Here is a 23160-nt window from a genome sequence, read left to right on the forward strand (position 1 = left end):
AAAGCTGGTGCGGGTCGGGATGCACAGGGAGCTCCAGGTGGGGTTGGTCACGAGCGAATGGGGAGAGCACGGATCGCCCCGGGACCCGTCGGTGTGTGTCCCCGGGGACCCGGCGGCTTGCGGCCCCAAATACGGCGAGGGGAGCGGCCAAGACCTGCATCTACCACCTCCGTGTGCCCCAACATCACCTCTGTGTACCCCAGCACCATCCCTGTGCCCTCCCTGTACCCCAGCACCTGCCACTCCTGCGCGCCCTATCTGCATCCCAACACCCATCCCTGTGCGCCCCAGCACCATCCCTGTACACTACCTGCGCCCAACACCCATGCCCGTGTGCCCTCCTTGCACTTCACCGTTTCAAGGACTTTAAGGAAAACAATTCTGCTGCATCACTTCAGCCCGCGAATGTGCTTCGAGCGCAGCAGCGGGACCCTCCGTGCCGCACCGGCGGCCGCAAGCGCTGCCGGCCCCGCAGGAGCGAACTCCGAGCTTGGGAGAGCACGGCCCGGCCCGGGGCGGGGGGAACGGGACGCATCGCTCCGGGGGCGCGCCGCGACCCCACCGGGCGGCCCCTCCGCCGGCGCCGCTCCCGCGGGGAGCCCGATCCCATCCGCTGCGGTTCCGCGGGGCTCCCCCGCCGCCCGGCCCTTCCCCCGCCCGGCCCGGCCCGGCGCCGCCCGCCCTCCCCGGTACCTCATGTATGTAAAGTGCTCGGAGTCCGTCCCGGAGGCTGCGGCGCGGGCCCGGCGCGGCCGGCGGCTCTACGCGGGCTGAGCCCGGCGCTGCGGAGCGGGAGGGCCCGGCAGCTGCAGCCGCAGCTCCGCCGCCATTTCCTGCCGCCGCCGCCCGCCCGCCCCGCGCGCAGGAAGCGAACCCGCCCCGGCCGCGCTTCCGGGGCGCCCGGCGGGGAGGGAGCGGGGCCGGCAGCGCGGAGGGAGCGGGGCCCGCCCGGCGGGGAGGGAGCGGGGCCGGCAGCGCGGAGGGAGCGGGGCCCGCCCGGCGGGGAGGGAGCGGGGCCGGCAGCGCGAAGGGAGCGGGGCCCGCCCGGCGGGGAGGGAGCGGGGCCGGCAGCGCGGAGGGAGCGGGGCCAGCAGCGCGGAGGGAGCGGGGCCGGCCCGGCGGGGAGGGAGCGGGGCCGGCAGCGCGAAGGGAGCGGGGCCGGCCCGGCGGGGAGGGAGCGGGGCCAGCAGCGCGGAGGGAGCGGGGCCCGCCCGGCGGGGAGGGAGCGGGGCCTCCCCGGCACGGGGGGAACGGGTCCGGCAGCGCGGGGGCCTCGGGCCGGGGTCACAGAGTCTTCACTTCGCCTGGGGCTGTGTCAGGGGGTTTTGGGTTGGAGATCAGGGAAAGGTTCTTCCCCCAGAAGGTGCTGGGCACTGCCCAGGCTCCCCAGGGAATGGGCACGGCTCCAAGGGTGCCAGAGGTCCAGCAGCGTTTGGACAACGCTCCCAGGGATGCCCAGGGTGGGATTGTTGGGGTGTCCTCTGCACAGCCAGGAGTTGGACTGGATGATCCCTGTGCGTGCCTTCCGCTCAGGAGGTTCTGTGATCAAGGTTGGAAGAGACCTTTAAGATTATCCAATCCAACCCTCCACCAGCACTGCCACCGTAACCCCTAAACCCCAAAACCACATCACCCAGTGCCAGATCAGACGTCTCACAAGCACTCCCAGGGATGGAGTCTCCACCACCTCCCTGGGCAGCCCCTTCCAAAGCCTGACCACCTGAAAAGTGAAAAAAAATTTCTGATACCTAATCGGAACCTCCCGTGTCTCAGCCTAAGGCCATTTCCTCTTGTTCCCGCCACTGCAGCATGGTGGAAGAGATGGGCCCCACCTCACTGTGCCCTCCTGGTTGGGGAGTTGTGGGGAGCGATGAGGCCCCACACACCAACGTAGTCCTTAGTTATCCCGATCACACACAGGAATTCCAGGCGCTGTCTCATCAAGCACCCTCAGCAGAACACAGTCGTTCCCCAAACGATGCAGGACAAAGCACAGATGGACACAACATCCATTTCCATGCGTGTTTTCCCTGTGTGGGGCAGTGCTCCCAGGGTGCTGCTGCTGTGCCAGCTCTATGCCAAGCTTGGGGCACCAATAACTGGCAGATAAAAGGTGTTAAAGTGTAAATAACCACATACACATTTCTCTTAACCTTTTGCTGACTCTTTTGGGTTGAGGGAGGGAATAGAAAAGTCCCCAGCACTGACAAACCTGCTGAGAGATCGATGTATGAGAACATGGAGCTTAATCCAAACCACACCAAGATACTTCAAATACAGAAAATGAAGAGTGAGGAGTATATGAGCCACACTCTGTTACTGGACTTGGCTTCAGTAACAATATCCCAGATATTAGAAAAATCAAACCAGTCAAAGGACTGAACAGGACAATGGATGAGAATTGAGAGCAGTATTGTCAGGGATGAGCAAAGCTGAAAGTGGATAAGAATTCCCAGTAAATAGTTCTGCATCTGACAAGCACTCCCAACCAAGGTTTTGTTGGCATAGGGAAGTTCTCGCCCTCTCTTTGCCTCCAGTTGCACATTGTCACCAGCATTTTCCAGCCTAGTTTCAGTTGGCCTTTACCGTTCTTAGCAAAGCTGGTGAGAAAAGGAATGCTGTTTGATTCCTCTGTGAGATAAACGGATGCCCTGGGTACATGAGCCATTGTCCCTGGAAATCTGCTGCAGCATCCGCTGTCTTTCTGCCAGCATGAATGAAGTACAGTGTTTTTCAGCTGAAGAAGATCCTACAGTATTAAAGGCAAGGTTTATGACAATGCAGAGTAGCCAGCGAGCGTATTTTTGTCCTTAGAGGCTCAGTAATGCAGAGTGCACTGCTGTGAGCTGAACAGGCACAGCTGTAAAGTGACAGTTTGAAATCAGTTTCTCAGTGTCTTGTAATAACTTGTAAGTTAATTTGGTCTTGTTTATTTTTCTTTATGTGAAAAAGTTTGGACTGTCATGTAATTGTGTGTAACTGAAAGCCATTATTTCTTGAAGTGTGACTCAGCTCTCTCTCACTGTTCCATTCACAGCAGCCCTGTTTCATGTCTCTTTGGAGGCATTACACGTGGTGTAGGAGGGCTGCTGTTAAGTCTGTCCTCAGTTGGGAAGGCTGATGAATGCATTATGTACTCCTGTTATGTCAGTTTGTTAACTGTATTATGCCACTGTCAATAAAATTCATAGTCAAGGTCTGCAGCTTTCTTTATTATTTTAGATTGTTCTCTAATGTTATTTATGCACGTGCCTCTAGCAACTAGACCACTGCAGCAGTGGCTTCCCTTCTGCATGCAGGTGCTGCAGCTGGCTATACACTGTCAGCAAAGCCTCTGCAGGAACCAGCCCTCAGTCACTTACCCCATCATCCCCTCCTTGCATCAGCGTCATGATCTTACCTCTCACCCTCACAAGTAGCACTTTGCTCAGCCGAGTTCTGATACATAGGAAACTGCTGAATTCCTGGATGCACTAGGGAAATTAAGGAATCCTCAAATAGGAAGAATGTTTTCTTCTAGAAGAACCAGCAGGTTGAGCTTCACCCACACAAAAGCCCATCAGTCAAAGCAGTGGTACTGGGTGCTGGCTGGAAGCAGCACTCGGATGTTAACCACTCCTGGTTTTAGTCTTAATATGTGCTGAACATAGAGTTATTTGGGAACTGAGGTTCTGGAGGACCTTCTCTCCTGCTTACTACAGTTGTTTGGTTCATTCTTTGTCCCTTGGTGCTCTCTGAAGTTTGGACCTCTGGACTTCTTTGCTAAGGCCCCAGATTCTGATTCTGCCAGCAAAGAGACACCAAAACACCTCTGTGCTTAAAATGACGTTCGTAACCACCTGGGTTGGGAGGTGCTTTCAGCTGAAGGGTAGCTAAATCCTTAACCCCCATCTGTGAAATGTCAGTGCTTCTCTTCCTCATGGAATCCCTGTCCCTGGGAACCACCATGTTCCTGGATGGGAAGGAGCACTCCAGGCAGTGTGTGCAGGAAGGAACCTACTTGTGCCACCCACGATACTCCCTGGCACTGCTGTCCTTCCCTGATGTGGGTTTAAATGGCTCTGCAGCTCTGGTCACACATGGTATTAGAAATTAGAAATAATGGAAGCAACTCTTCAAGGGCAAACACCACACCTGTATTCAGGCAGCTGCCAGGGATGGACCTGTGTGGTTACACTTTCACCACTCGGCAAACATGCCCTCCTGGGCAGTGATCCCCAAATATCCTCTCCCAGCAACCGCAGCCACCACCTGCACCCTGCCAGCCTGGCACGCACACACGTCCTCCCATCATCACATCCCCATTCTTTTTAATTAGGATTTTCATATCACCAGAGCAAGAGAATAAACTGCAGGAGGCAGAGAAATGCACTGCCTTAAAACAGTTAAAGAGGAGCTGGCGCCATTTCAGCGTTCCCATCCCCTCCGCCCTTCCCCTTCAGCTGCAGTTTGCTCTCAAGGCAAAGGAAGCCAACATGTTAGAAAATACTTTCTGCTTCATGTCTGGGGAAAACAGAGCTGGGGCTGTCTCCAGAGAAGCTCGGGCCTGGGGATGTGGAGAATTTGCCGTCAATAACTCAAAGCCGCTTGCTCCATTCAGCATCGTTACACAGAGCGAAGCCGCTGTCACCAGCAAAACAGATTGTTTTCAAAATTGCTCTTGACTTAAATAATCTAAATGAGCTGATTTGACAGACAAGGGAAAACAGTCTCCTCGTCAACGTGGTGGCTCTGTGTTCCTCTGCAAGGAGGCTCCTTCCCTTTTCATTGTAGATGCTTTATTTAAGGATTTAAAAATTGCGCAGGCGACAGTAAGAGGCAGCAATATAAAGGTATTGAGCAGGCAGCTGTTACTGATAAAACAATCCCTGCCCCAGAGCCTGTCAGTGCAGTCAGCTGGGCTGTGTGTTAGAGAGGGACGTTTGGGGCTCTGAGGACCCTTAGTTAGGAGAAAAACCCACAAATGACATAACTGGAAGTTGGTGGCAGAAAGTGTTGGGCTTGCCTTCTGATCAGCCCTGAAAGCAGCTGGAAACAGACCTCAAAAGCAGCTGGAAACAGACCTCAAAAGCAACGAACACCATCCCGTGCTGAGGCTGGGGGTTACACAGTCGGTTTTGTTTCACAGGCTGCAGCAGCAAACAGCCATCGGATCTGTGCTGGGGAGAACATTCCCTGCCTTTCCTCTGGGCTCCAGCACCCTGGCAGCACTCTCAGAGCGATCAGAGCAGGGCAGAGCAGGCACTTGGGGTTATTAAATGAGGATTTAATCCAGCCCTTTAAATCAGCAAAAAATTATCAAAGATAAAGGATTTCCCTGTGTTTTAAAGCCAGTCCAAGTTGCATTCCCTGATCTGCGTTTGGGAAGGCTGCCAACTGCAAAATGGAATCGCTGAGCCTGGATTTCGCTCTGCATCCAGCCAATTACAGCAGCCTCGCATCCCCGCGCTTGGAAGTGGTGCAGTGCAAGAGACTGACAAGATCCAATCTTTATTTATTTACCAGGACTGCACTGCACTTCCAAAGAGAATCACAGTGGTGGGCTTATTGCAGCCCTTCCCAGGTCCCATGCTCCACACTGCTCAGGTGTTAGTGAATATGGCCCAGTCCAAATCCCTCATGGGAGCTGGTTGGGGGTATCCCCCAGCTCTGAAGGTTCCCCTCAAGATGCTGCCACAGCTGTGGGTCCAGCCACCCTGGACATCACCTGCCCTGTGGGCAGCTCAGCTGATTTGCTCACATGAAGACTGCTGGATCTGCATGTCCTGGGCTCTCTTCCACAGCCATGGCTCTTTCTAGCTTGTTTCTAGGTTTTTGCTAACCAAAAAGACAACCAAAAGTAGTGGGGCACTTTTTGGAGAGCCCATGGAGCTACAAACCACCAGCAAGAAGACACAGATGACTCATTCAGGGAAAAGTGCTTCCCCTCCTGTTTCTGCCTTCCAGTCTCAGTTATTTGCAATGGCCTCATGCAAACTCTGATGTTCACAGAGGAAACAGCTTGCCCTGCCTTCAGCCCACCAGCTACACCCACGGCAGAGCTCGCCCTTCCTCCAGGATTAATCTCAACTGGTGAATTGATGAGAGAGACATGAGCTGCTTCTCCAGAGAAACTGCCAGAGCCCTGGGAGAGGGCCGGGAGCACCTGGAGCATGGGAATGGTCGGTTCTATAGGGATAGGGATAGGGATAGGGATGGGGATGGGGATGGGGATGGGGATGGGGATGGGGATGGGGATGGGGATGGGGATGGGGATGGGGATGGGGATGGGGATGGGGATGGGGATGGGGATGGGGATGGGGATCCCTCACCTGCCCACCCTACTTGTATCCTCTGTCCTCCATCGTGTCTGACAGCAGCGAGCCCTTCCTAATCAATGCTCATCAATCACCTCACTCACACCTGCCCTTTTCCAGCACAGCACCAGATTAACAGATTTCACCTGTTTCCTTTGCACTTCTCACTGAAATGGCACAAACAATCCCTGCTCTGTCGCAGACCAGTTCTTTTTGTGCCAACAATATGCTCCGGTTTAGGCTTCAGAGAGCAATTCGTCTGCTGAGTTTCCTAATTATGGAGAATAAAATGGGGCCAGGACACACTTTATTGAGCAGCACCACAGACCACAGCAAGAGCTCTGGCACTTGTTACCTCCTGGGACTGTCTCCAGGTGGGGAAATGTCCTCATGCAAAGTCATGTCAGTACTGCCAGGGTGGCTCTTGCAGCCGCTGTTATACCTGGGCCACAGCTGGCACCTGCCGTGGTCTTTCTGTGGGACCCTGAACTCCTGTGCTCCCGATTTTCCCAGTGGTCCCAGTTGCAGGCACTGTAGTGCTGAGGTGGTTACATCTCACCATAACAAGGCAGTGAATTACTTAGGAGAGTCTCTGACGTTTAGCAAGATGAAAGGTCCTTCCAGTGAGACCCTTGAGATCAGCAGCTTTGTGCCCACTCCCACCTGCAGCCCTGCTTGGCGCAGTCAGGCTCTGAGTGATGTGGCCCAAGGCTGAAGAAGTTCCAGTCCAGTCCCACTTGCTCCCCATAGCAGCAGGGTAGGACAAACTGCTGGATGAACTCCCCTCAGATGCTGCCCCAGGACTGGCTGCCCAGCTCCTGCTGCCTTCCAAGATGCCTGTTTGGACAGGTTCTCCTGGAGACATTTTCTTTCTGGGCAAGGCTGACACACAGCTGCTGATTCTGCCCTTAACAAAGTAGTCACTGTTCTCCTGGTGCCCTCTAATTTCCCTCCTGCCTCACTTCATACTCTGAAGGATGCAGGGATGCCCTGGGGAGCACAAGGACCTCAGCAATGACACTTCACAGCCCCCTTTTGTGTCCCCTCCTGGGTGCCTCCCTGTGCCCTGGAGAAGGTCCACAGGGACTGGAGTGCCTGGAAACTGGAGTCCCCACAAACCCTCAATAATACACCTGTGGATGCATACACATACTTCTGCATCTATCTTTGCACATTTGAGCAGATATGTAACATCATCCCTTTTTCTAAGCCTTGAACTCCCTGGAAGCAAGGATGGGTTCTGCAGTTAATGGATTGCACTGTCCAGCAAGCTGGCTTTGCCTTGCCTCTGGCAGAGCTGGCAGTCACAGAGGGGAAGAGGCAGCAAGCTCAGGCAGGATCCCAGCTTTGGGCTTCGAGTTCACTCCAAGCACTGTTTTCCTCTGCCTGGGGCTGGAATCTTAACTACTATCTCAGTTCAGCAGATCCAGCTGCCCGTAAGCCTCGAGGACGGGGCTGTGCTGAAAATGGCACATCTGACTGTGCAAGGAAATGTCAGCTATGCCTGGGGAGGGGGAGAGGAGGAAAACGTCTGCCCCCACTTGCTCCTGCCCGTCCGATGTGTGGCCGCTGGCACAGCCCCATCCTGCTGCCCTCTGCCAGGCGATGTGGTCACGCCAGCTACGCTGAGCGACGGCAGCCCGGCTGGGGGAAGGAGGAGGGCGAGGAAACACAGTGTTCTCACCCTGATTGAATCCCATGGATTTCTGAGCAGCTACTGCACCGATAATACAAAGGCTGCTTTGAAATGGATGCCTGGCCTGGCCGGCTGCCAGCGCCAGGCGGGAGACAAAGGCTGGGAATACAAATGCAGCGCTGGAGGTGGCGAGCCAAGGATGCTCTGCGGCAGGGAGAGCGCGTCGCCATGGAGACACGGCGGCCAAACCGGGGAGGAAAGGACCCGCACTGGGATGGACTGGGAGCCACCGGAGCCACAGGAACCATGGGAGCCATGGGAGCTGAGAGACAGAGGCACTGGAGGGGCGAGTGCACTGAACCCTGCAGACAGGCTGGACCAGGAGCCGGTTCTGTGTCACCCTAGGCCCGGGACCTGGCCTGACAAGTGGCATGAATGGCATCTGTCAAGAAGACAGTGAAAATGAGGGGGGGTCCATGGAGGAATTCTCTTTTCCCATCGTTTCATCGATGCAAAAGCTGTCTGAGGGGGCAAATATTGCTTTAATGAGTTCATGCAGGAGGCACAAACCCCTGAACATGCCTGGGCAATGACACAGACAAAGCAAACCATTCCACATATCCCAGAGCTCTTGGATCACCTGCAGAAGGATGTAACAGTCACTGTGCAGAATTATGTCATGAAAGGCTGGTGGTGATGAACATGATTTGTGTGCCTGATAGTGGTGCAGGGTCATTTATCACTTAGAGAGCAGGAACTGCTCCTGGGTCCCGTCCAAATGGCTGGTGAGTGCCCGTGGAAGGCTCTCGTGTCCTGCCAGGATGCGGGCTGAAGCACTGGCTGGGCAGGGAACACGTGGGGTTCCCAGTGTAGGCTGGAAGACCACCTTGCCCTCACTTTCTGCCTGCCCCTGGCCCACATCAGGCAGGAACTAATGCCAGGGGAGTTTGACGTGATGTGGGGCATGCCAGGCCCACCCTGAGCTCACGGCTCCATGACAGCAGCCGCCACCAAAGCACCTGTGACAGTGGCATCCCGGGCAGTGGTGAGCCCCACACGTCACCACTGCAGGTCCCTGTGCAGACCCCTGGGGAGGACCCTCCACCACTGGTATCTTCGAAGGGAATGGGAAAATCTATCCCATATGCTTTCCATAAAGCCCAAAGCCCTTGTGGCTTTGCAGAGCAGGAGAGGGAGCGGAAAGCAAACCATCATTTTTTAAGTCATGGGAGACACTCAGGTGCCGCCACAGTGAGGGGTATGCAAACAGCCAGAAAGACAGATTAGACACAACAGAGCTCACTGCCAGCACACGACAAATAATGAACAAAGGATAAGAATCCCCAGAGAGGCACTTTTCTAATAAATGACATTTTGATCTATAGCTTTAACAACTTGTCCCAAGCCATCACATTCTGAATTAGGGAAAGAGAACCCATAACCTGCCCCATCAGTCCTGAAGAGGGTCAGGGAGGCAGAACTACAGCTGTGAAGAAGGTGATGGGGACATTTTCTGCACTTGCAGATTGACTGCCAGAATTCCTTGTTGGCTTTACCACTGGTAAAAAATCACCAGTGAGTTTCCTATTTTCAATAGAGTTGCTAATGCTCCCACAACCAGCCCCACACTCTGTCTGATCCTGCCCCACGGGCTGTGCAGCACAGGGAGGAACAGGAACAAAACCCAGCAAAGTGTCTGCACAGCTGAGCTGCACTGAAATCCTCCTGGCAGGTTAACATCGTCAGGCAGGTGTTTTTCCATGGAAGTTAAGCCCATGCTCCCTCTCTCTGCAAAGTGCTGGAGGTTCCCACCCATTCCAGGGGGTGGCTGTGACTGCTCTGGCTCTGACAGCCACAGAGCCCTGTCCCCACCAAATCAATTACCAAACACCTGCTCCTGCCCTCTCAGCAGCAGCCTGTGATCGGCCATCTCGCTTGTTCTTGTGAGCAACTAAAACTTAATTTATCTTATTTTAATTAAAGCTTAAAAAACTAAGTAGCCTTTGATTTCTCTCTTTGCTTTGCAGGGGGGGAAAAAAAGCCAAAAGGATAAAGGGACAGGCAGGAGAGAAAAGGCTTTGAGACAAACACATACCAGCTCTGTTGGCTTTTATTTTATGTGTAACCCTTTTCTTAAAAGAAATAATTACATTTCAAAACCTCCTTTCTGTGTTCTGAGCACTGCCTCTTTCCACATTAATGCTATTTGCATGCGCCATCTCCTCCTACCCTTCAATAATTTAAACCTTCATTTTTTATTCACTCAGTTGTCAGATTCATTTACATATCATATATCTATATTTAACTCTGACTTTGCTCCCCTGTTTGTTTTTTTTTAACAGGAAATAGATTTCCCTTCTAATTTAACCACGTCTGGGGCAGGGCTGGCTGGGGGGGGATCAGCACAGGTGCAGTGGGGGTTAGAGGGGTGCTGAATTCTCTTCTGGTGGGTGCAGCAGTGCTGGTGGGGGCTCGGCAGCCCCATGGCCAAGCCCTCACCTCCATCAGCTCCAGGGAGCTCCAAGTGTGGCCTCCTCCCACGTCCTCCTCTCCACATCCTCCTCCCACGTCCATGGAGAGAACTCAGCTTCGTTCCCTGCCACGGGCCGGGGCCAGGGGAGCGCGTTGGCAGGGGATGGCTCCAGGCTTCCCCTCCAATCTCTGCTGTGATTTGACAGCTCTGCCTTTATCAACAGCGTGAGGCAAAGGGCGTGATTGCTGTCAGCACTGGGTGTGACTGTGGGGCTGCCAGCAGCGGCAGGGACTGCAGCCCCCAGCAGGGCAGGAGCGCTGCATCAGGTGTCTTTCAGCCGCCTCTGCCCTAAATCTGCTCAGGAAACCAAGAGAAATCATCAAGTTCAGCTGATGTTAGAGCCTCTCCACACAACAGCATCCGTATTAGTAGCTGTGCCAGACCCGGCACCACTCCCTCCTGACACTTTGGAGCAGGCTGTGCCCACCAGCCACCCACCATGGCCCTGCAGAATGGGGGAGGCAACAGGGGACACAAACCTCCTGCTGCAGGGGACCAGGATCAGAGAACAAGCACATATGGCAGTGCACGGCAGTGTGTGCTGGGGGCCACCTGGGCCTCACCAGGGGCCATTAAAGGCCCCTAGAAAACATCTCTGCAATGCCAGGCTGGACAAACTTGTCCCAGTGTCTGCTCTGTCCTACAGATGCAGTATGATGGGAGTGAAGGGTTATGTACGTTCCACATGGGTGGGTTTAAGGCCCATGGAAAATAGATAGTATTAAGGCAATTTGAAGGAGAGAAAATGAATGAGAAAGGGGTAAATCACAGAGCCAGTCACTGAGGAGAGGCTCAGATCCCCCTCCCTCATTTTCTGCATTACTAGAAAAAACAGTGAACTGATCTCAGACAAATGAGCCCTCTGGACCCAATTTTTCAAGTTAATGAGCTCCTCTTGCAGCACTTTCCCAGCACAGAGACTCCCAGCACCTACTCTTTGCCACAGCCTCTAATGAGCAGAGCCACCATCATCCATCTCAATATGCACCGAGGAGGCGGCTGACACCTGGCACGAGCTGGGGGCAGCGATGCCCTTAGAGCCCACCGGTGGCAGAGTGGGCAGGCAGAGAGCCTGGAGCCCTGGCCCTGCCCCCGGGGACCTGCAGCAGCCTCAGACAGAGCCACCGTGCTCCTCCCTAACCCAGGGGAGGGGTCTGCCCAGAATGGTGGAGCTCTGCCAAGGATGCTCCAGGGCTTGGTGCCGACTGATGGTTTAAAAGCCCTGAAGGTTTGGTGGCAGCTGCCTCCTGGGTGAGCACCGATGGCTCATCTGGCAAGCCCAGCACATTCTGCCTCTCCCAGTCTTCCAGCATCAACCTCCAGCTGAATTGGAGTTTGCCAGGTTCAAAATAAACTCTTGTTTCAGGAGGAAATTGCTTTTCTTGCTCCCAGAAACATCTTTGCAGTCCTGGATGGAAGATTTCTGAGGGATTTTAGTGTACATTATTAGAATTGTCCCTCACACTTGCCCTTCCCCAGGCTGCAGGAGGGGGGAGCGGGGCCACAGGACGTGGCTCCAGCATGTGCAGCGCTCCCTACTATTATGTTTAAATTAACAGGGAAGTTTTTGTAAATTGAAGACTAATTTTCTCTTGGGAATAGATCATTAAATTACAGAATACTAATGAAAATTTACAGCATCTGGAGAGAGGGTGGAGGGAGGGGCAGAGGGAGCAGTTTGTTGGCAGTTTTCCTTTCCTTCCTGACTGCAGTCAGAAGCAGAGAGCTGCCACATCCCAGCCCTGGAGCTGAGAGAGGACACATCCACAGGGGCTTGAAGGACGGGACCAAGGACCCCCATGGGGGAAGGTGCAGTGAGGCCAGAGCTGCCTTCCTGCAGCCCCTGAGCCCCTGAGAGAGGCAAGGGCAGAGGATGAGAGCCCTCCATCCTGTGTCAGTGCTCGGCTCCTCCATCCTCCCCTGCAGAGCTTTGCTTCCCTGGGCGCTGCTGGGGGCTCGAGCAGTGTGGGGGTCCTTCCCCCTCGCCATGGCCATCATCCCTCCCCAGGCCTGGTGGCAGCAGTGCCCATCGCCCTGGCAACGCGCTGGCTGAGCGACGCAGCCGCCTGGATCAGGGAGCAGCAGCCGCACTTGGCAGCCGTAATTTTCCAGTCGAACTCAATTTCTTCAGAGCAATGAGGCTCAATAGCTCTGGGAGTGCAGAGGCAGGAGCTGCCTTTTGGGGAGGGGACACTGGGGAGACTTGTGTCTGGGGGGCTCAGAGTGAGGAAATGCAGATTTTTTATTGCTTTGATCATACATAATTTAAATATTCAAACTACTCGGGAATTCATTGAATTATACATGAATTTCACAGGCAGCATTTTTGTAAATCTTGAAAGGCATTAATGTTTTTTTTTTTCACTCCCTTCAAAACCTTGGCTAACCTTAAATTTATTTATTTTTAAATTTTTAAAAATACAGATCAGTCTCATCCGAAATCACCTTGAGAACATCACCTACACTGAGGGGTGATTCCGTCGTGTTAGTGAGGGACACGTGGTGATGTCAGTTTGCTCTTGGCTGTGATGTAACGGGTTTTATGGCAGTGTTTGGGTCAGCCTGGCAGGGTGAGAAATCTCTGAGCTCCCTTCCATGCGAGGCTCCAGCTCTGAGTGCTGCAGCTGCCATAGGTCCCTCCAGCTCTGGCTCCCTGACCCCCTGCCTCAGGTTGGTTTGGGACACATGGCTGGGAGAGCCAGAGCCACTCTGGGACTGGGGAGCCCCTGAGCCTCCCTGGACACACCATCCCTCCCTCCTGGTCCCATTTTCCATGGCACTGCACACCAGGAGCTTGGGATGTGCTGCTGCATCTGTCCCTCAGCTGGCAGCTGGTGTCTGTTAGCCAGCCAAGCATCCAGCTGGTTTTGGGGAGAGAAAGAGCATGGCCAGATGTTGCTCTGCAGACTGCTGTGAGCGTGTGCAAGGCTGATGACAGGGGCACAGGGAGCCAGGGTGGGCCTGACACAGGGCTAGGTTCTTCCTAACATTTAATCAAGATCTACTCACTGCAATGAGCAACACTCTCCCTCAGGGCTGGGCTGTGAGTGTGCCCTCCTGTTTCCATCACACCCAGTACAGAGCTCCCAGGCAGGGACAGAGCCAGGCAGTGCTTCTGTGCCTCTCTGGGTCCTTGTTTCCAGGGACAGCATTTCCCAGCCCTGTAAAGTTCTCTGGGGAGCAAGCAAGAGGCTGGAAGAGAAGCAGGGACCCATGCAGCCCTGTCTGCAACCTCTCCCTAGTTAGCTCGTTCCTCATTATCCTTCCCTACCCTTTTAATTTCTCTCTAAACTCAACCAGCTATTGCTGTTCAAACTGAAATAATTAATTGGAACAAAATTGCCACTGTAGGAGAAAAGAATGATTAAACCCATCCAGCGGACAATGGGGCAATCACAGCCTAAGCAGCTAATTACAGGGATGCGGGATAATAACAGAGCCCTGGGCAAACTGTGGGGCTGGATGAGTCGGGAGGAGGGTCTGGGCTTGACTTAGCTCCAGGTTTAGTGCCTAATTCCTGGAGTAAAGATACAAATGCAAGAATGAAAGATCATTAGGTGGGGAACACCCACACAGGTCTGCTGGGGAAACAGGAGCAGCGGGAAGCCCAGAGACCCTGCAGAGCCCCGCGCCCGCCGGAGCCGCTCCGGGTGGGAGAGCAGCACCGGCACTCCCGTGCTGGGAGCGCAGGTAACGGCGGGTTCAGCTGAGGACATTGGTAACACACACGTGTGTGCACACAGTGTCCATGTACAGACGCCACTCGTTGTGAGGTTCCACCAGGAATCACAGAGTCAGGAGGGTGGGGTGAGCCCATGGCCATCACCAAGGCTTGTGCCCAAAGGATTATGAGAAAAACAAGCGATCTGGGAGGTTTTCTGCTGTCTCTGCAGCAAAGGATGATCTTGGCCCGGGGGACTTTGCTGCAGAGCAGCAGACCAGTACTGGGACAGGGGAACGGGAGGAAGTGTTGTACTGGGACTGACACGGATTCATGGACGAGGAACAGAGCCATGACAGAAGGGAAGAGGAACACCTGCAACATCACATGGGTGATGGAGTACACACCTGAGCCCTGGCTGCGGGGACATGCAAGCCCTGTGCCTTTCCCAAAATCCCAGTGTTTTACAGCTCTGCTTTGGGCCCAGCATGTGAGCTGTGCAGCAGGGTCACCTCCCCCCACACCCAGGGAAATGTGGGGCAACGGCGAGGTCAACACACCACCTCACTGGCCCAAAGTGAGTGTCACCAACCTTCTCCAGATGGTCACAGCAGCAGAAAAACCACGGGGCAATCCCTTTTTGGGACTTGCCATGCCTTGACACACTCCTAGGAAAACCTAGGGACAGCTGTGGCTGCTTCCCTCCCTGCCCTCCCTGCACACGTTAAAGCAACATTTAGCTCCCAGTCAGTGGCCTGGGACTTTCCTTAATGAAGACATTTTTCATCTCTCCAACCTCAGTGAGAGCGAGTTCAGAGTGGTGTGAAATTGGAAGTGGTCACGGTGTGTGCGTGGCGGTGCTTCCCCAGGTACGGCACGGGGAGCTCCTGCTGCCCAGAGCACATAAATCCCGGACAGCTCCGAGTCTCTGCAGCAATAGCTCATTCTCTTATAGATTTTTTGACTGTGACTGGAGCTTCTAACAGCCCAAAGGACTGCTGGATGCACTCAGCGGGGCTCTGATGCCCAGGGAAGCCAGGACAGCCCCTCACCCCATGTTCTGCCCTTCCTGCTGCAGGGATAACGTGGTGGTGGGAAAATTGCAGCTCAGAGTCTGTGAGGATCAGTGGGAGGACAGGGCAGTTCCCACCACCAGCACAGTGCTTTGTGTGGCTGCCAGGCCTAAGCGGCGTGGAAGACACAAATCATCAAAATCACACTTGTGACAAGGAGGGGAAAATGGTCAGAGTAAACCCAGAGTACATGCAACCATATAGTAACCATTCCAAAGAGTGAGAAGCTGCCTTACTGTTCCCAGTCTTCTGGCACTGGAGGGTGGGAGACCTCGTCTTGGCACTTAAAGGGTGACGGCTCTTCTCTGACCTTTATGGAGACAAAAGACAGAGAGGGTTCAGCTCCACTGCAGGGTGGGAGCAGCTCTCTGAGGGCTGAGGCAGGGACAAGGCACAGGACCATCTCCCCATGGGAGACTCAGCTCTGGGACAGCACCACGTCTGCCAGGCTTTGGGGATGCTGAGCTGGGGCCCACACACTGCCCAGGCCCTGCTGCTGGTTGTGGCACAGTGGGGGACACAGGTCAGGGCTGCCAGGGAGGGTGAAGCCATGACACAGCAAATGTGCCTGGCAAGTTGAGGAGGCTTCTGTCAAAAATATGGTTTTCTATGAATATTTTCACGCTGTGGCTAAGCTTCAAACCCTGTGTTCTGTCTCCACCCTGCAGACTGGTGGCAGTCATCAGGATATCACCTGGGATGGGGTCCAGCCCTCCTGTGCCCCTGCAGGTGCTGTACCCTGGGTGTGGGACCCCACTCAGCACAGCACAGACTCTGCACTGTGAGCTTGTTAAAGAAAATGAAATGAGTTGCAGGAACAATGCCATGGATCCACTTTTCAGCAGTTCAGTGAGAACAGACGAGTCTCTGCGATTTAAGTGTAATCTACCCCTGCAGTGCTAAACACGAGGCCATGTGGTGCTGGGTGGCATCTTGTGGTCCCTCTGGCATTGCCTGTTCCCCCAGGCCAGCTGCCCAGCCAGAGGCAGCTCCCTGCAGCCCTGTGGCTCCCTGGCATGCAAAATGCAATGTTAGGAATTGTATCTCCCCCTGAATGCTCTAGAAGAGAAGGACTGAGACCGATTGCAGATTTTACTGCCTGCTCCCCATTCCAGCTACCTCCACCCAAGAACAAGCAGCCACAGCACAGGCCCGCAGCCATGCCGTACACAGCCTAATTAATCATATTGCTCAGGAAAATATATTGGAATAATTAATAACACAAGGCATCTCTATTGGCCTCTGTGGTGCAGCAAATTATGAGGCAGTAACACTTGGACGTGTTGACCTGGATTTCATATATAATCCATCAAACCATTCCTGCCCGGTCGGGTCTCGGGAGACATGAATGATACAAAAAAGATAATTAAACAAAAGCGAGATGGACAGCACTGCTGCCCCATTAATCACTCCCAATGTTGTGGGGAGGGGACCCCCAATTCTGCCCTTTTCTCTGCATAGGTTTTGGTATATTATGGGCCTGGAAGGGGACCTTCTTCAGAGAGGTCCCCAGACACATTCCAGAGATCCCCAGAGAAAGTCCATTGACTTTCTATGTCATTACTGTTATCGGCTGGTGAGAGACTAATGTGTGTTCAGAGGGAACCCTTTGAGGGGCAGGATCAGGTGAGGGATGAGGGTGCAGCTGGCTATTAACTGAATCTGGACTTAGCAGCCCACTAGGGAGATTGTGTTTTGCAGCAGCAAGGAAAAGGTTTGCTGAAAGAGACAAAAATATTTTCAATAGAGAAAGGGAATTGTCTGGTCAAAACAAAACAAAACTCATAAGTTTGTTTTACTCAGCTGTGAGGGCAAAGAGGCTGTGAGTGAGCCTGAGGAGCTCCTGCTGGGCCCCAAGGCTGTACCTGGGCTTTGGGGCTTCCATGGAAGCTTCACCTACTAAATTAGTTCAATCATGTCTGTCATTAGTCATCTTTGTCGAGTCCTCATTTGGAGGCCATTTAAAGGGGATTAGGGGAAATCTCTGCTCTTTATTCCCTTACAATAGTGATTAACTCTCCAGACTCACACAGCATTTTCATATTGATGGAAAGAAGAAAAATGAACTCATAACCACAAAATCCACTGCCCCCACCATGGAGCAGGACTCAGAGCCAGTGTTAGGGGAGGAATTGCTGGGATGACACCTGGGGCACTCATCTACACTCAGGGGAGCCGCCAGTGCAGGGCTGAGGATGAGAGGCTCGGAGGAGTGACAGGACAGTCCAGCACTCTAAATGCTGTTGGGTAACATCTGGCACACTGGGAGGGGAACCACCAGGTTCCTGGAAAAAATTTAATTCAGGATGGACCTGACTGCAGATACTCCAAAATCACCTAACTCCGTGAAATACACAGAGGAAAGCCTTTGGCTGGAGCAGCAATTGGTGTTTTTCCAACAAGTGGGAAGTCCTGCAGAGGAATCCTCTCCCTGAGGAGTGACTCGGCTCCCCAGAGGCCCCCGCCGGCACGCAGGGCACCGAACAAACATTTCCTAATCCAAACCAATTCAAACCCACCTGTTGGGCTGTGCCAGCAGCTGGCAGCTCCCCGCGCCGCTCCGTGCCGGGCGCACCCGCTCCTCTCACCGCCAGCACCACCCATTCCTGCCTCGCAAAGCCAGCCCCGCTCTGCCTGCACCTGAGCGACCCCAGCGCACCGACATCCCTGACCTGAGCTTGCCACATCCCTCCTGCCTCCTCCCTTTATCCGAAGCAGCACCGCTGACACAAACATTTTAACATTATTTACAGAACCGCTGCCAGGAAATGCCTTCGCCCTTCTGCCCCTCGCCACGACGCCTCAGGACTCGCCGGCCCCAGCTGAGCTGCGCCGGCATCCCCGGCTGCAGCGGCAATCCCTTCCTCCAGCGCAGAGGAATGTGCAGCGCTGCAACAGCCCGGCGCACAGAGGGACCCTTGTTCCGAAAGCTCATTAATCTTTAACAGAGCGTTTGGGTTAATTTGAAAGGTTACTCACCCGTCAGCGTGAAGGGATCCCGACGGGAACGCTCCTCCTGCGCGCGCCACAGCCTTCGTGGGGAGGAGAGAGGAGAAATGAAACCTCTACGGGAGCGCAGCGCACTCGCATCCTCTGCCCGGGGCTGGGGAGCGGCCGGCGGCGTGCCCGGCACACAGGCCACGGGAGCATCCCGGTGCCCGCAGCCAGACCCCGCCGGACGGAGAGAGCCCCCCGGCCTCTCCCCCTCGTCCCAGGGCGGGATACTGACCTGGCCTGGGCTCCGCTCCAGCGGGAGGCGGGCGCGGGGCCGCGGGCGCAGCGCAGGGCACGGGGCGCATGGTGGGGGGCTCGGCGGCGGCGGGGCCCCCCGGCTTCTGGGGCTGCCGGCGGCGGCTGTGCCGCCGCTCCGCCCGCGCTCGCCCTCGCCATCGCCGTCCCGGCGCTGCGGCCGCTCACTGAACGAATCCTAAATCAAAACGACGCCCGTGCAGCGCTGGAGCCGCTTCCCTGGCTTGGGCACGGCTCCGGATTTGGATTTAGCATCTACTGAGCCAAGTCCTCGGTGCATTCTGTGTTAAATAACTAAGGTTAATTTGATTTGATGCACCACTTCATTACCATAAACAGCTCACAGTGTGTCAGTCCTCTGTAATTATGGTTCCTTACAGCCGGCATCTTGTTCATTTTCCATCAGTGCTGGAGCTTCCCTGTGATCCCCTCCCAGCCAAGCCCTCCTGCCTGAACTCCCCCCAACAGTAATTAGGTGTCATTTATTCTGCAGTTGACAGTTACACTCATTTGCAAAAATAGGGGCAAGGATATAAAATCTACTTTTCATTGCAGCCTCACTTGCCTCTGGTGGCTGGGACAAAGCTGTGTGTGGAGTGGGCCGGTGGGGAGAAGGGTTGCTCCAAAGGAAAGTGCTTTGGTGAGGGGATGCCATGGCAGGGAGCCCCAGGGTCCCCAGCAGCAATGGGTCAGGCTCAGCAGCACCCACAGAGAGGCAGAGGGCAAGACGTGGTGCCAGTCACTGCCCAGGTGGGATTTCTGCCCCTGTTCCTGCTGCCAGGGAGGGAGCTGCTCTGCCACCACCACCAGCACAAGAGTGGGCGCAGATCACATCCCACACGGAGCAAACCGAACACTCACAGCCACCGTCAACACCTGTCTCCACCTGGTCCCCTTTTGGGCACCAGTGCCTTTGCCAAGGTGGGTGCTGCCGCCCTCCTCCTCAGGTGCATCTTCCCATGGCAGAGCAGGAACAGCTGGGAGCCAGGGACAAGGATGGGCACTCCAGGCTGTCCCTGTGCTGCTGAGCAGGGAATGGGGCTGCCCACGCTGATCTGTCCTCCAAAACCATTTCGCCATTGTCTCCCATTTAGTACCATCCTTGTGCTGGAGGTGCCATGCTGGAGACATTTGCCATCTATTTTGCTTGACAAATGACTCCAGTGTTTGGATCTCCCTTATTTGCAGCTACAGAAACAGAACTGTGCTGCCCCATCCCACAGCAAAGCAGTTGGTGGGACAAATTCCCCGGCTCCCCATGTTCAGAACACACCAGCCTGATGTAACCCGGGAAAGATCTGGGAACTGACCAACAAACAGCACTGAGAAAACTAAAAGCATCACACTGTGGCTGTGGGTAGAGCTGCAGATGCTGTGACTGGCCTGACACACAATGGCAAGGCTTAGGAACCCAAAGAAAACAGCAGCAGCCCTGCCCTGCGTCGAGCAATGCTGCTCCCAGTGCCAGCACTGGAGAGTGGGACACAGCGTAGGATGAGGATATCTAGGATAGGAGAGGAACACTCAATATAGAAGAGGAATACCTGGTAAATGACAGGAATACCCAGTATGTCCCAGGAACACCCAGTATCTAAGCAGAACACTCAGTACACGAGAGGACTGCCCAGTACAGAAGCAGCATACCCAGTACACAGATGAATCCACTGGGAAAGCCCAGTCTCCTGACTGCAGGCTGGGCTCCATCTGCTCCTGCTGCCCAGAAGAGCTGGTGGTGGCTGTGGACCCATCTCTGGTGGGTTCCTGTGAAGCCCCTCGGGCTGGTCACCCTCCAATGCTCCCCTGGACTGGGCACTACTGAGGTTCCATCCCTCCTCAGCCAGCTGAGCTCCCAGAGGAATGTCCCACACACAGGCCCTGCTCCCCACAGAGCAAACAGAGCTCTGCTGTGACAGTCACACTCAGTGATCATTTCTGGGGTTTTTAACTGGAATATCCCTGGAGCCGAAGCGATGGTGTTTGCACAGACGGCAGCAATAGCAGGGCACTGGGCTCTGACAATATAAAATAGAGATTGTTAAAAGCCACTTAAGCCTTTCCATGGGAGGATTGTGAACCCCTGGAGCAGAGCCCAGGGGATGGCCCTTTATTGCCATTGTGACCAGGTCAGTTACTCCAGAACCCAGCAAATTATTTATGAGGTGGTTGGCCTGTTAAAGCATTAACACATCCATCACCTTGCTGCTGATCCTGCTCCTGCCTTCACGGCACTGTGAAGGGCTTGGGAATTTACTGGCTGTTGATTTGTTCCAAAGCTGCATTTGGAAGAAAATCCCCACACCTAGCTCTCACTGTGGCAGAGTTACAGCAGGACCTGCTGGCTTCTCCAAAATCCCTGAGACTATTTTCCCTTCTGGTTCTGTTTTTGCTCCTGTCGCTTTGTTGCATGGTCTAAACAATGCACAAACGGAGTCTTTAATTTGCAGAGATACCTTAGAGCAACAAAAATCAAATTTAGCCATTACCATCGGAATCTCGACTTGCCCTTTAAGTGCAAGTGCTGGCGGTGGGAGCGGGGATGAGCCAGCCCAGCCTCTCCTTTGAAAGTGATAAAGCATCGAATCTGGAGGATAAATGGGCTATTACGGCTGTGGGCACCCCATGGTGACAATCCAGCAGGGAGAGGGAGATAGTGTTTCCCGGGAAGTGGGGGCATTTATTTCGGTCTGTCAAGACACAGGAAAGAGGGAGAACATACAAGGAATGGGAATTAGTGTCTTAATCTACTGCGTTTACTCTCGTGCCTTTTTTCAATGCCTTTGGCTACTCATTTTCCTGCATCTGATATTTTATTATCACGTCTTTTATGACATTTCCAGATACTTATTAAATCAAAAGGGAGAGCTCTGCTTTGTGTGCTGATGGTTTGATGGGGATCCTGGAGACCCGGTGGAGTGGCTGGGGATGCCTGGAGAGGGGTGTCTGGACTCAGCTGTCCCCTGGCTGGTGAGCAGCCCGGAGAGGGGAGCAAGTGCCCTAACCCTGCACATTTGGGTGAGAGAAGCAGGAAGAGGAATAAAACCACAGTCCAAGGAGTGCAGGGCAGACCCTGGCAGCTCACCCCACTCCTCTTGCCACAGCCCCTCTGGCTGGGGGTCCATCCATCCCTGTCCCACACCAGGTCAAAGACTGTGTGAACCATCCCCCGAACCAGCTGCTGTCCCCTCTGTGACAGACAAAGACTGCTTCAAGGTGGCAAGGAAGAAGCTGCTCTCCATGTCCACTGTGGACAGGTCAGGAAGCACCTGGTGTGGATCCCTGTGAGGACACTCAGCCCTAGCAGAATGGCCTGTGCCAAACCTGGAAGTCCATCGTGGTCCATCTTCCTGAGGCAGGAGTCTGGGTGAGGCTGCATCCTGTGGGCTCCTTCTCCTGCTGTCAGCAGACAAAAGACGTCCTGCATGTGTAATGCACAGTGTAATGCACACGGCAGGGACAGCCCACTCACCCCAACCCCGTCCCCTCCGGACTCCCTGGGCTGCATGCAGCAAGCTCAGTGTTTGCTGGGGGTCTTAATTACCGACCATTTGTTCACAGCCTCTGATGAACTCGTTCTTAAGTGTCTGAGCTGTCCATGTCCCGTGCTTCCTTGGCTCTGGGTTTTGCAGGGGCTGGGAAACTTGGGGTCCTGGACAGGTCTGTCAGCAGAGTCCTGGTATCCTGCAGAGTTCAGCTCTCACGTGCAAAGGTTTAGTGTTGGCAGCACATACAGCTCTGGAGCAAACAGAAGCAAGAACGGCTGTGGGAGCCACACAGCACAAGGTCCGTGTGGATGGAGCACTTGGGAGAACTGCAGTGTGACAGTCAGGAAGGTCCCGTGGGAAGATTTTGAGGAAAGGTCTGGTTCCTGGTCCCGGAGGAAGGTCCTGGTGGAAGGTCCCTGGTGGTGGCACCCAGCTCGCTGATGGAAGGTGGCTGCCCCCTCTCTTTGCATCAGGTATCTTCCCAGCTCTGCGGCTCCCAGGTCCTTAGGAGAGATCAGCACATGAACTGCACTGGAAGCAGCAATAGGGCCTGGAACAGAAGCGCCTGGGGGCAGCCCTGAAGCTCGTGATCCGCAGGGAGCAATGGGAGCAGAGCACAGAGTGACAGGGCTGGGCCCCGTGCTGTCGGCCCCAGGGCTGGGAGGGAAGTAACGGGAGTGAGGAGGGGGAGAGGCGGGGAAGTCTCCCTGCATGGGGTGGTTCTGGCTTTGTGACTTGAGGAGCTGCTGCTGTCCCACTTACCAGCCAGCACAGCTGGTGCACAGCTGGAGGTTTGCACCCAGGAGTGGCCCTGACCCCTGAGACATGATGCCAACATCCTGGCACCTGCCAGGAGCTGTGCCCGCGGCTACAGGTGACACCCCATGGGCTGGACGTGGGACACAGGGGCAGCACAGCATGTGGGGGTGCCAAGCTGGCACTGAGGCTTCCACCACATCCTCTCCCTCATACTTACTTCTACCACAGGGGAACATTCACAGGAGCAGGTTTTGACGGGAGCAGAATTCCTGCCATGAAGCTGTTACAGAGCCAATTAAACACAACAAAAATCCAGAATGTGAGCAAAGTGCTGCGGGAGAGCGGAGGAGCGAGCGGGGGCCGGTGACTGGTTGGTGTGCTCAGGGACAGCCGCCTGCCAGGCAGAGACAATCTGTGTGAGCAGCAGGGAAAAATCATCCTCCAGCAGCGCCGCCGCGGTCCCTCCGAGGG

General features: G+C 54.7%; 1 protein-coding gene across 6 annotated transcripts in view; it reads right to left on the minus strand.

The window, feature by feature from the left end:
- Nucleotides 1-849, minus strand: part of TNRC6A (trinucleotide repeat containing adaptor 6A) — a 44663-nt gene extending 43814 nt beyond the window's left edge. For all 6 annotated transcript variants that reach the window (XM_069030352.1, XM_069030356.1, XM_069030355.1 and 3 more), the window contains exon 1: nucleotides 694-849. In XM_069030352.1, coding sequence (XP_068886453.1) covers nucleotides 694-698 — 5 coding nt within the window. In that variant the 5' untranslated portion in view covers nucleotides 699-849. The remainder of the gene's footprint in view (nucleotides 1-693) is intronic.
- Between the last annotated feature and the right edge of the window lie 22311 nt (nucleotides 850-23160).

The sequence above is a fragment of the Aphelocoma coerulescens genome, chromosome 14 (genome assembly GCF_041296385.1).
Source record: "Aphelocoma coerulescens isolate FSJ_1873_10779 chromosome 14, UR_Acoe_1.0, whole genome shotgun sequence".
NCBI lineage: Eukaryota > Metazoa > Chordata > Aves > Passeriformes > Corvidae > Aphelocoma > Aphelocoma coerulescens.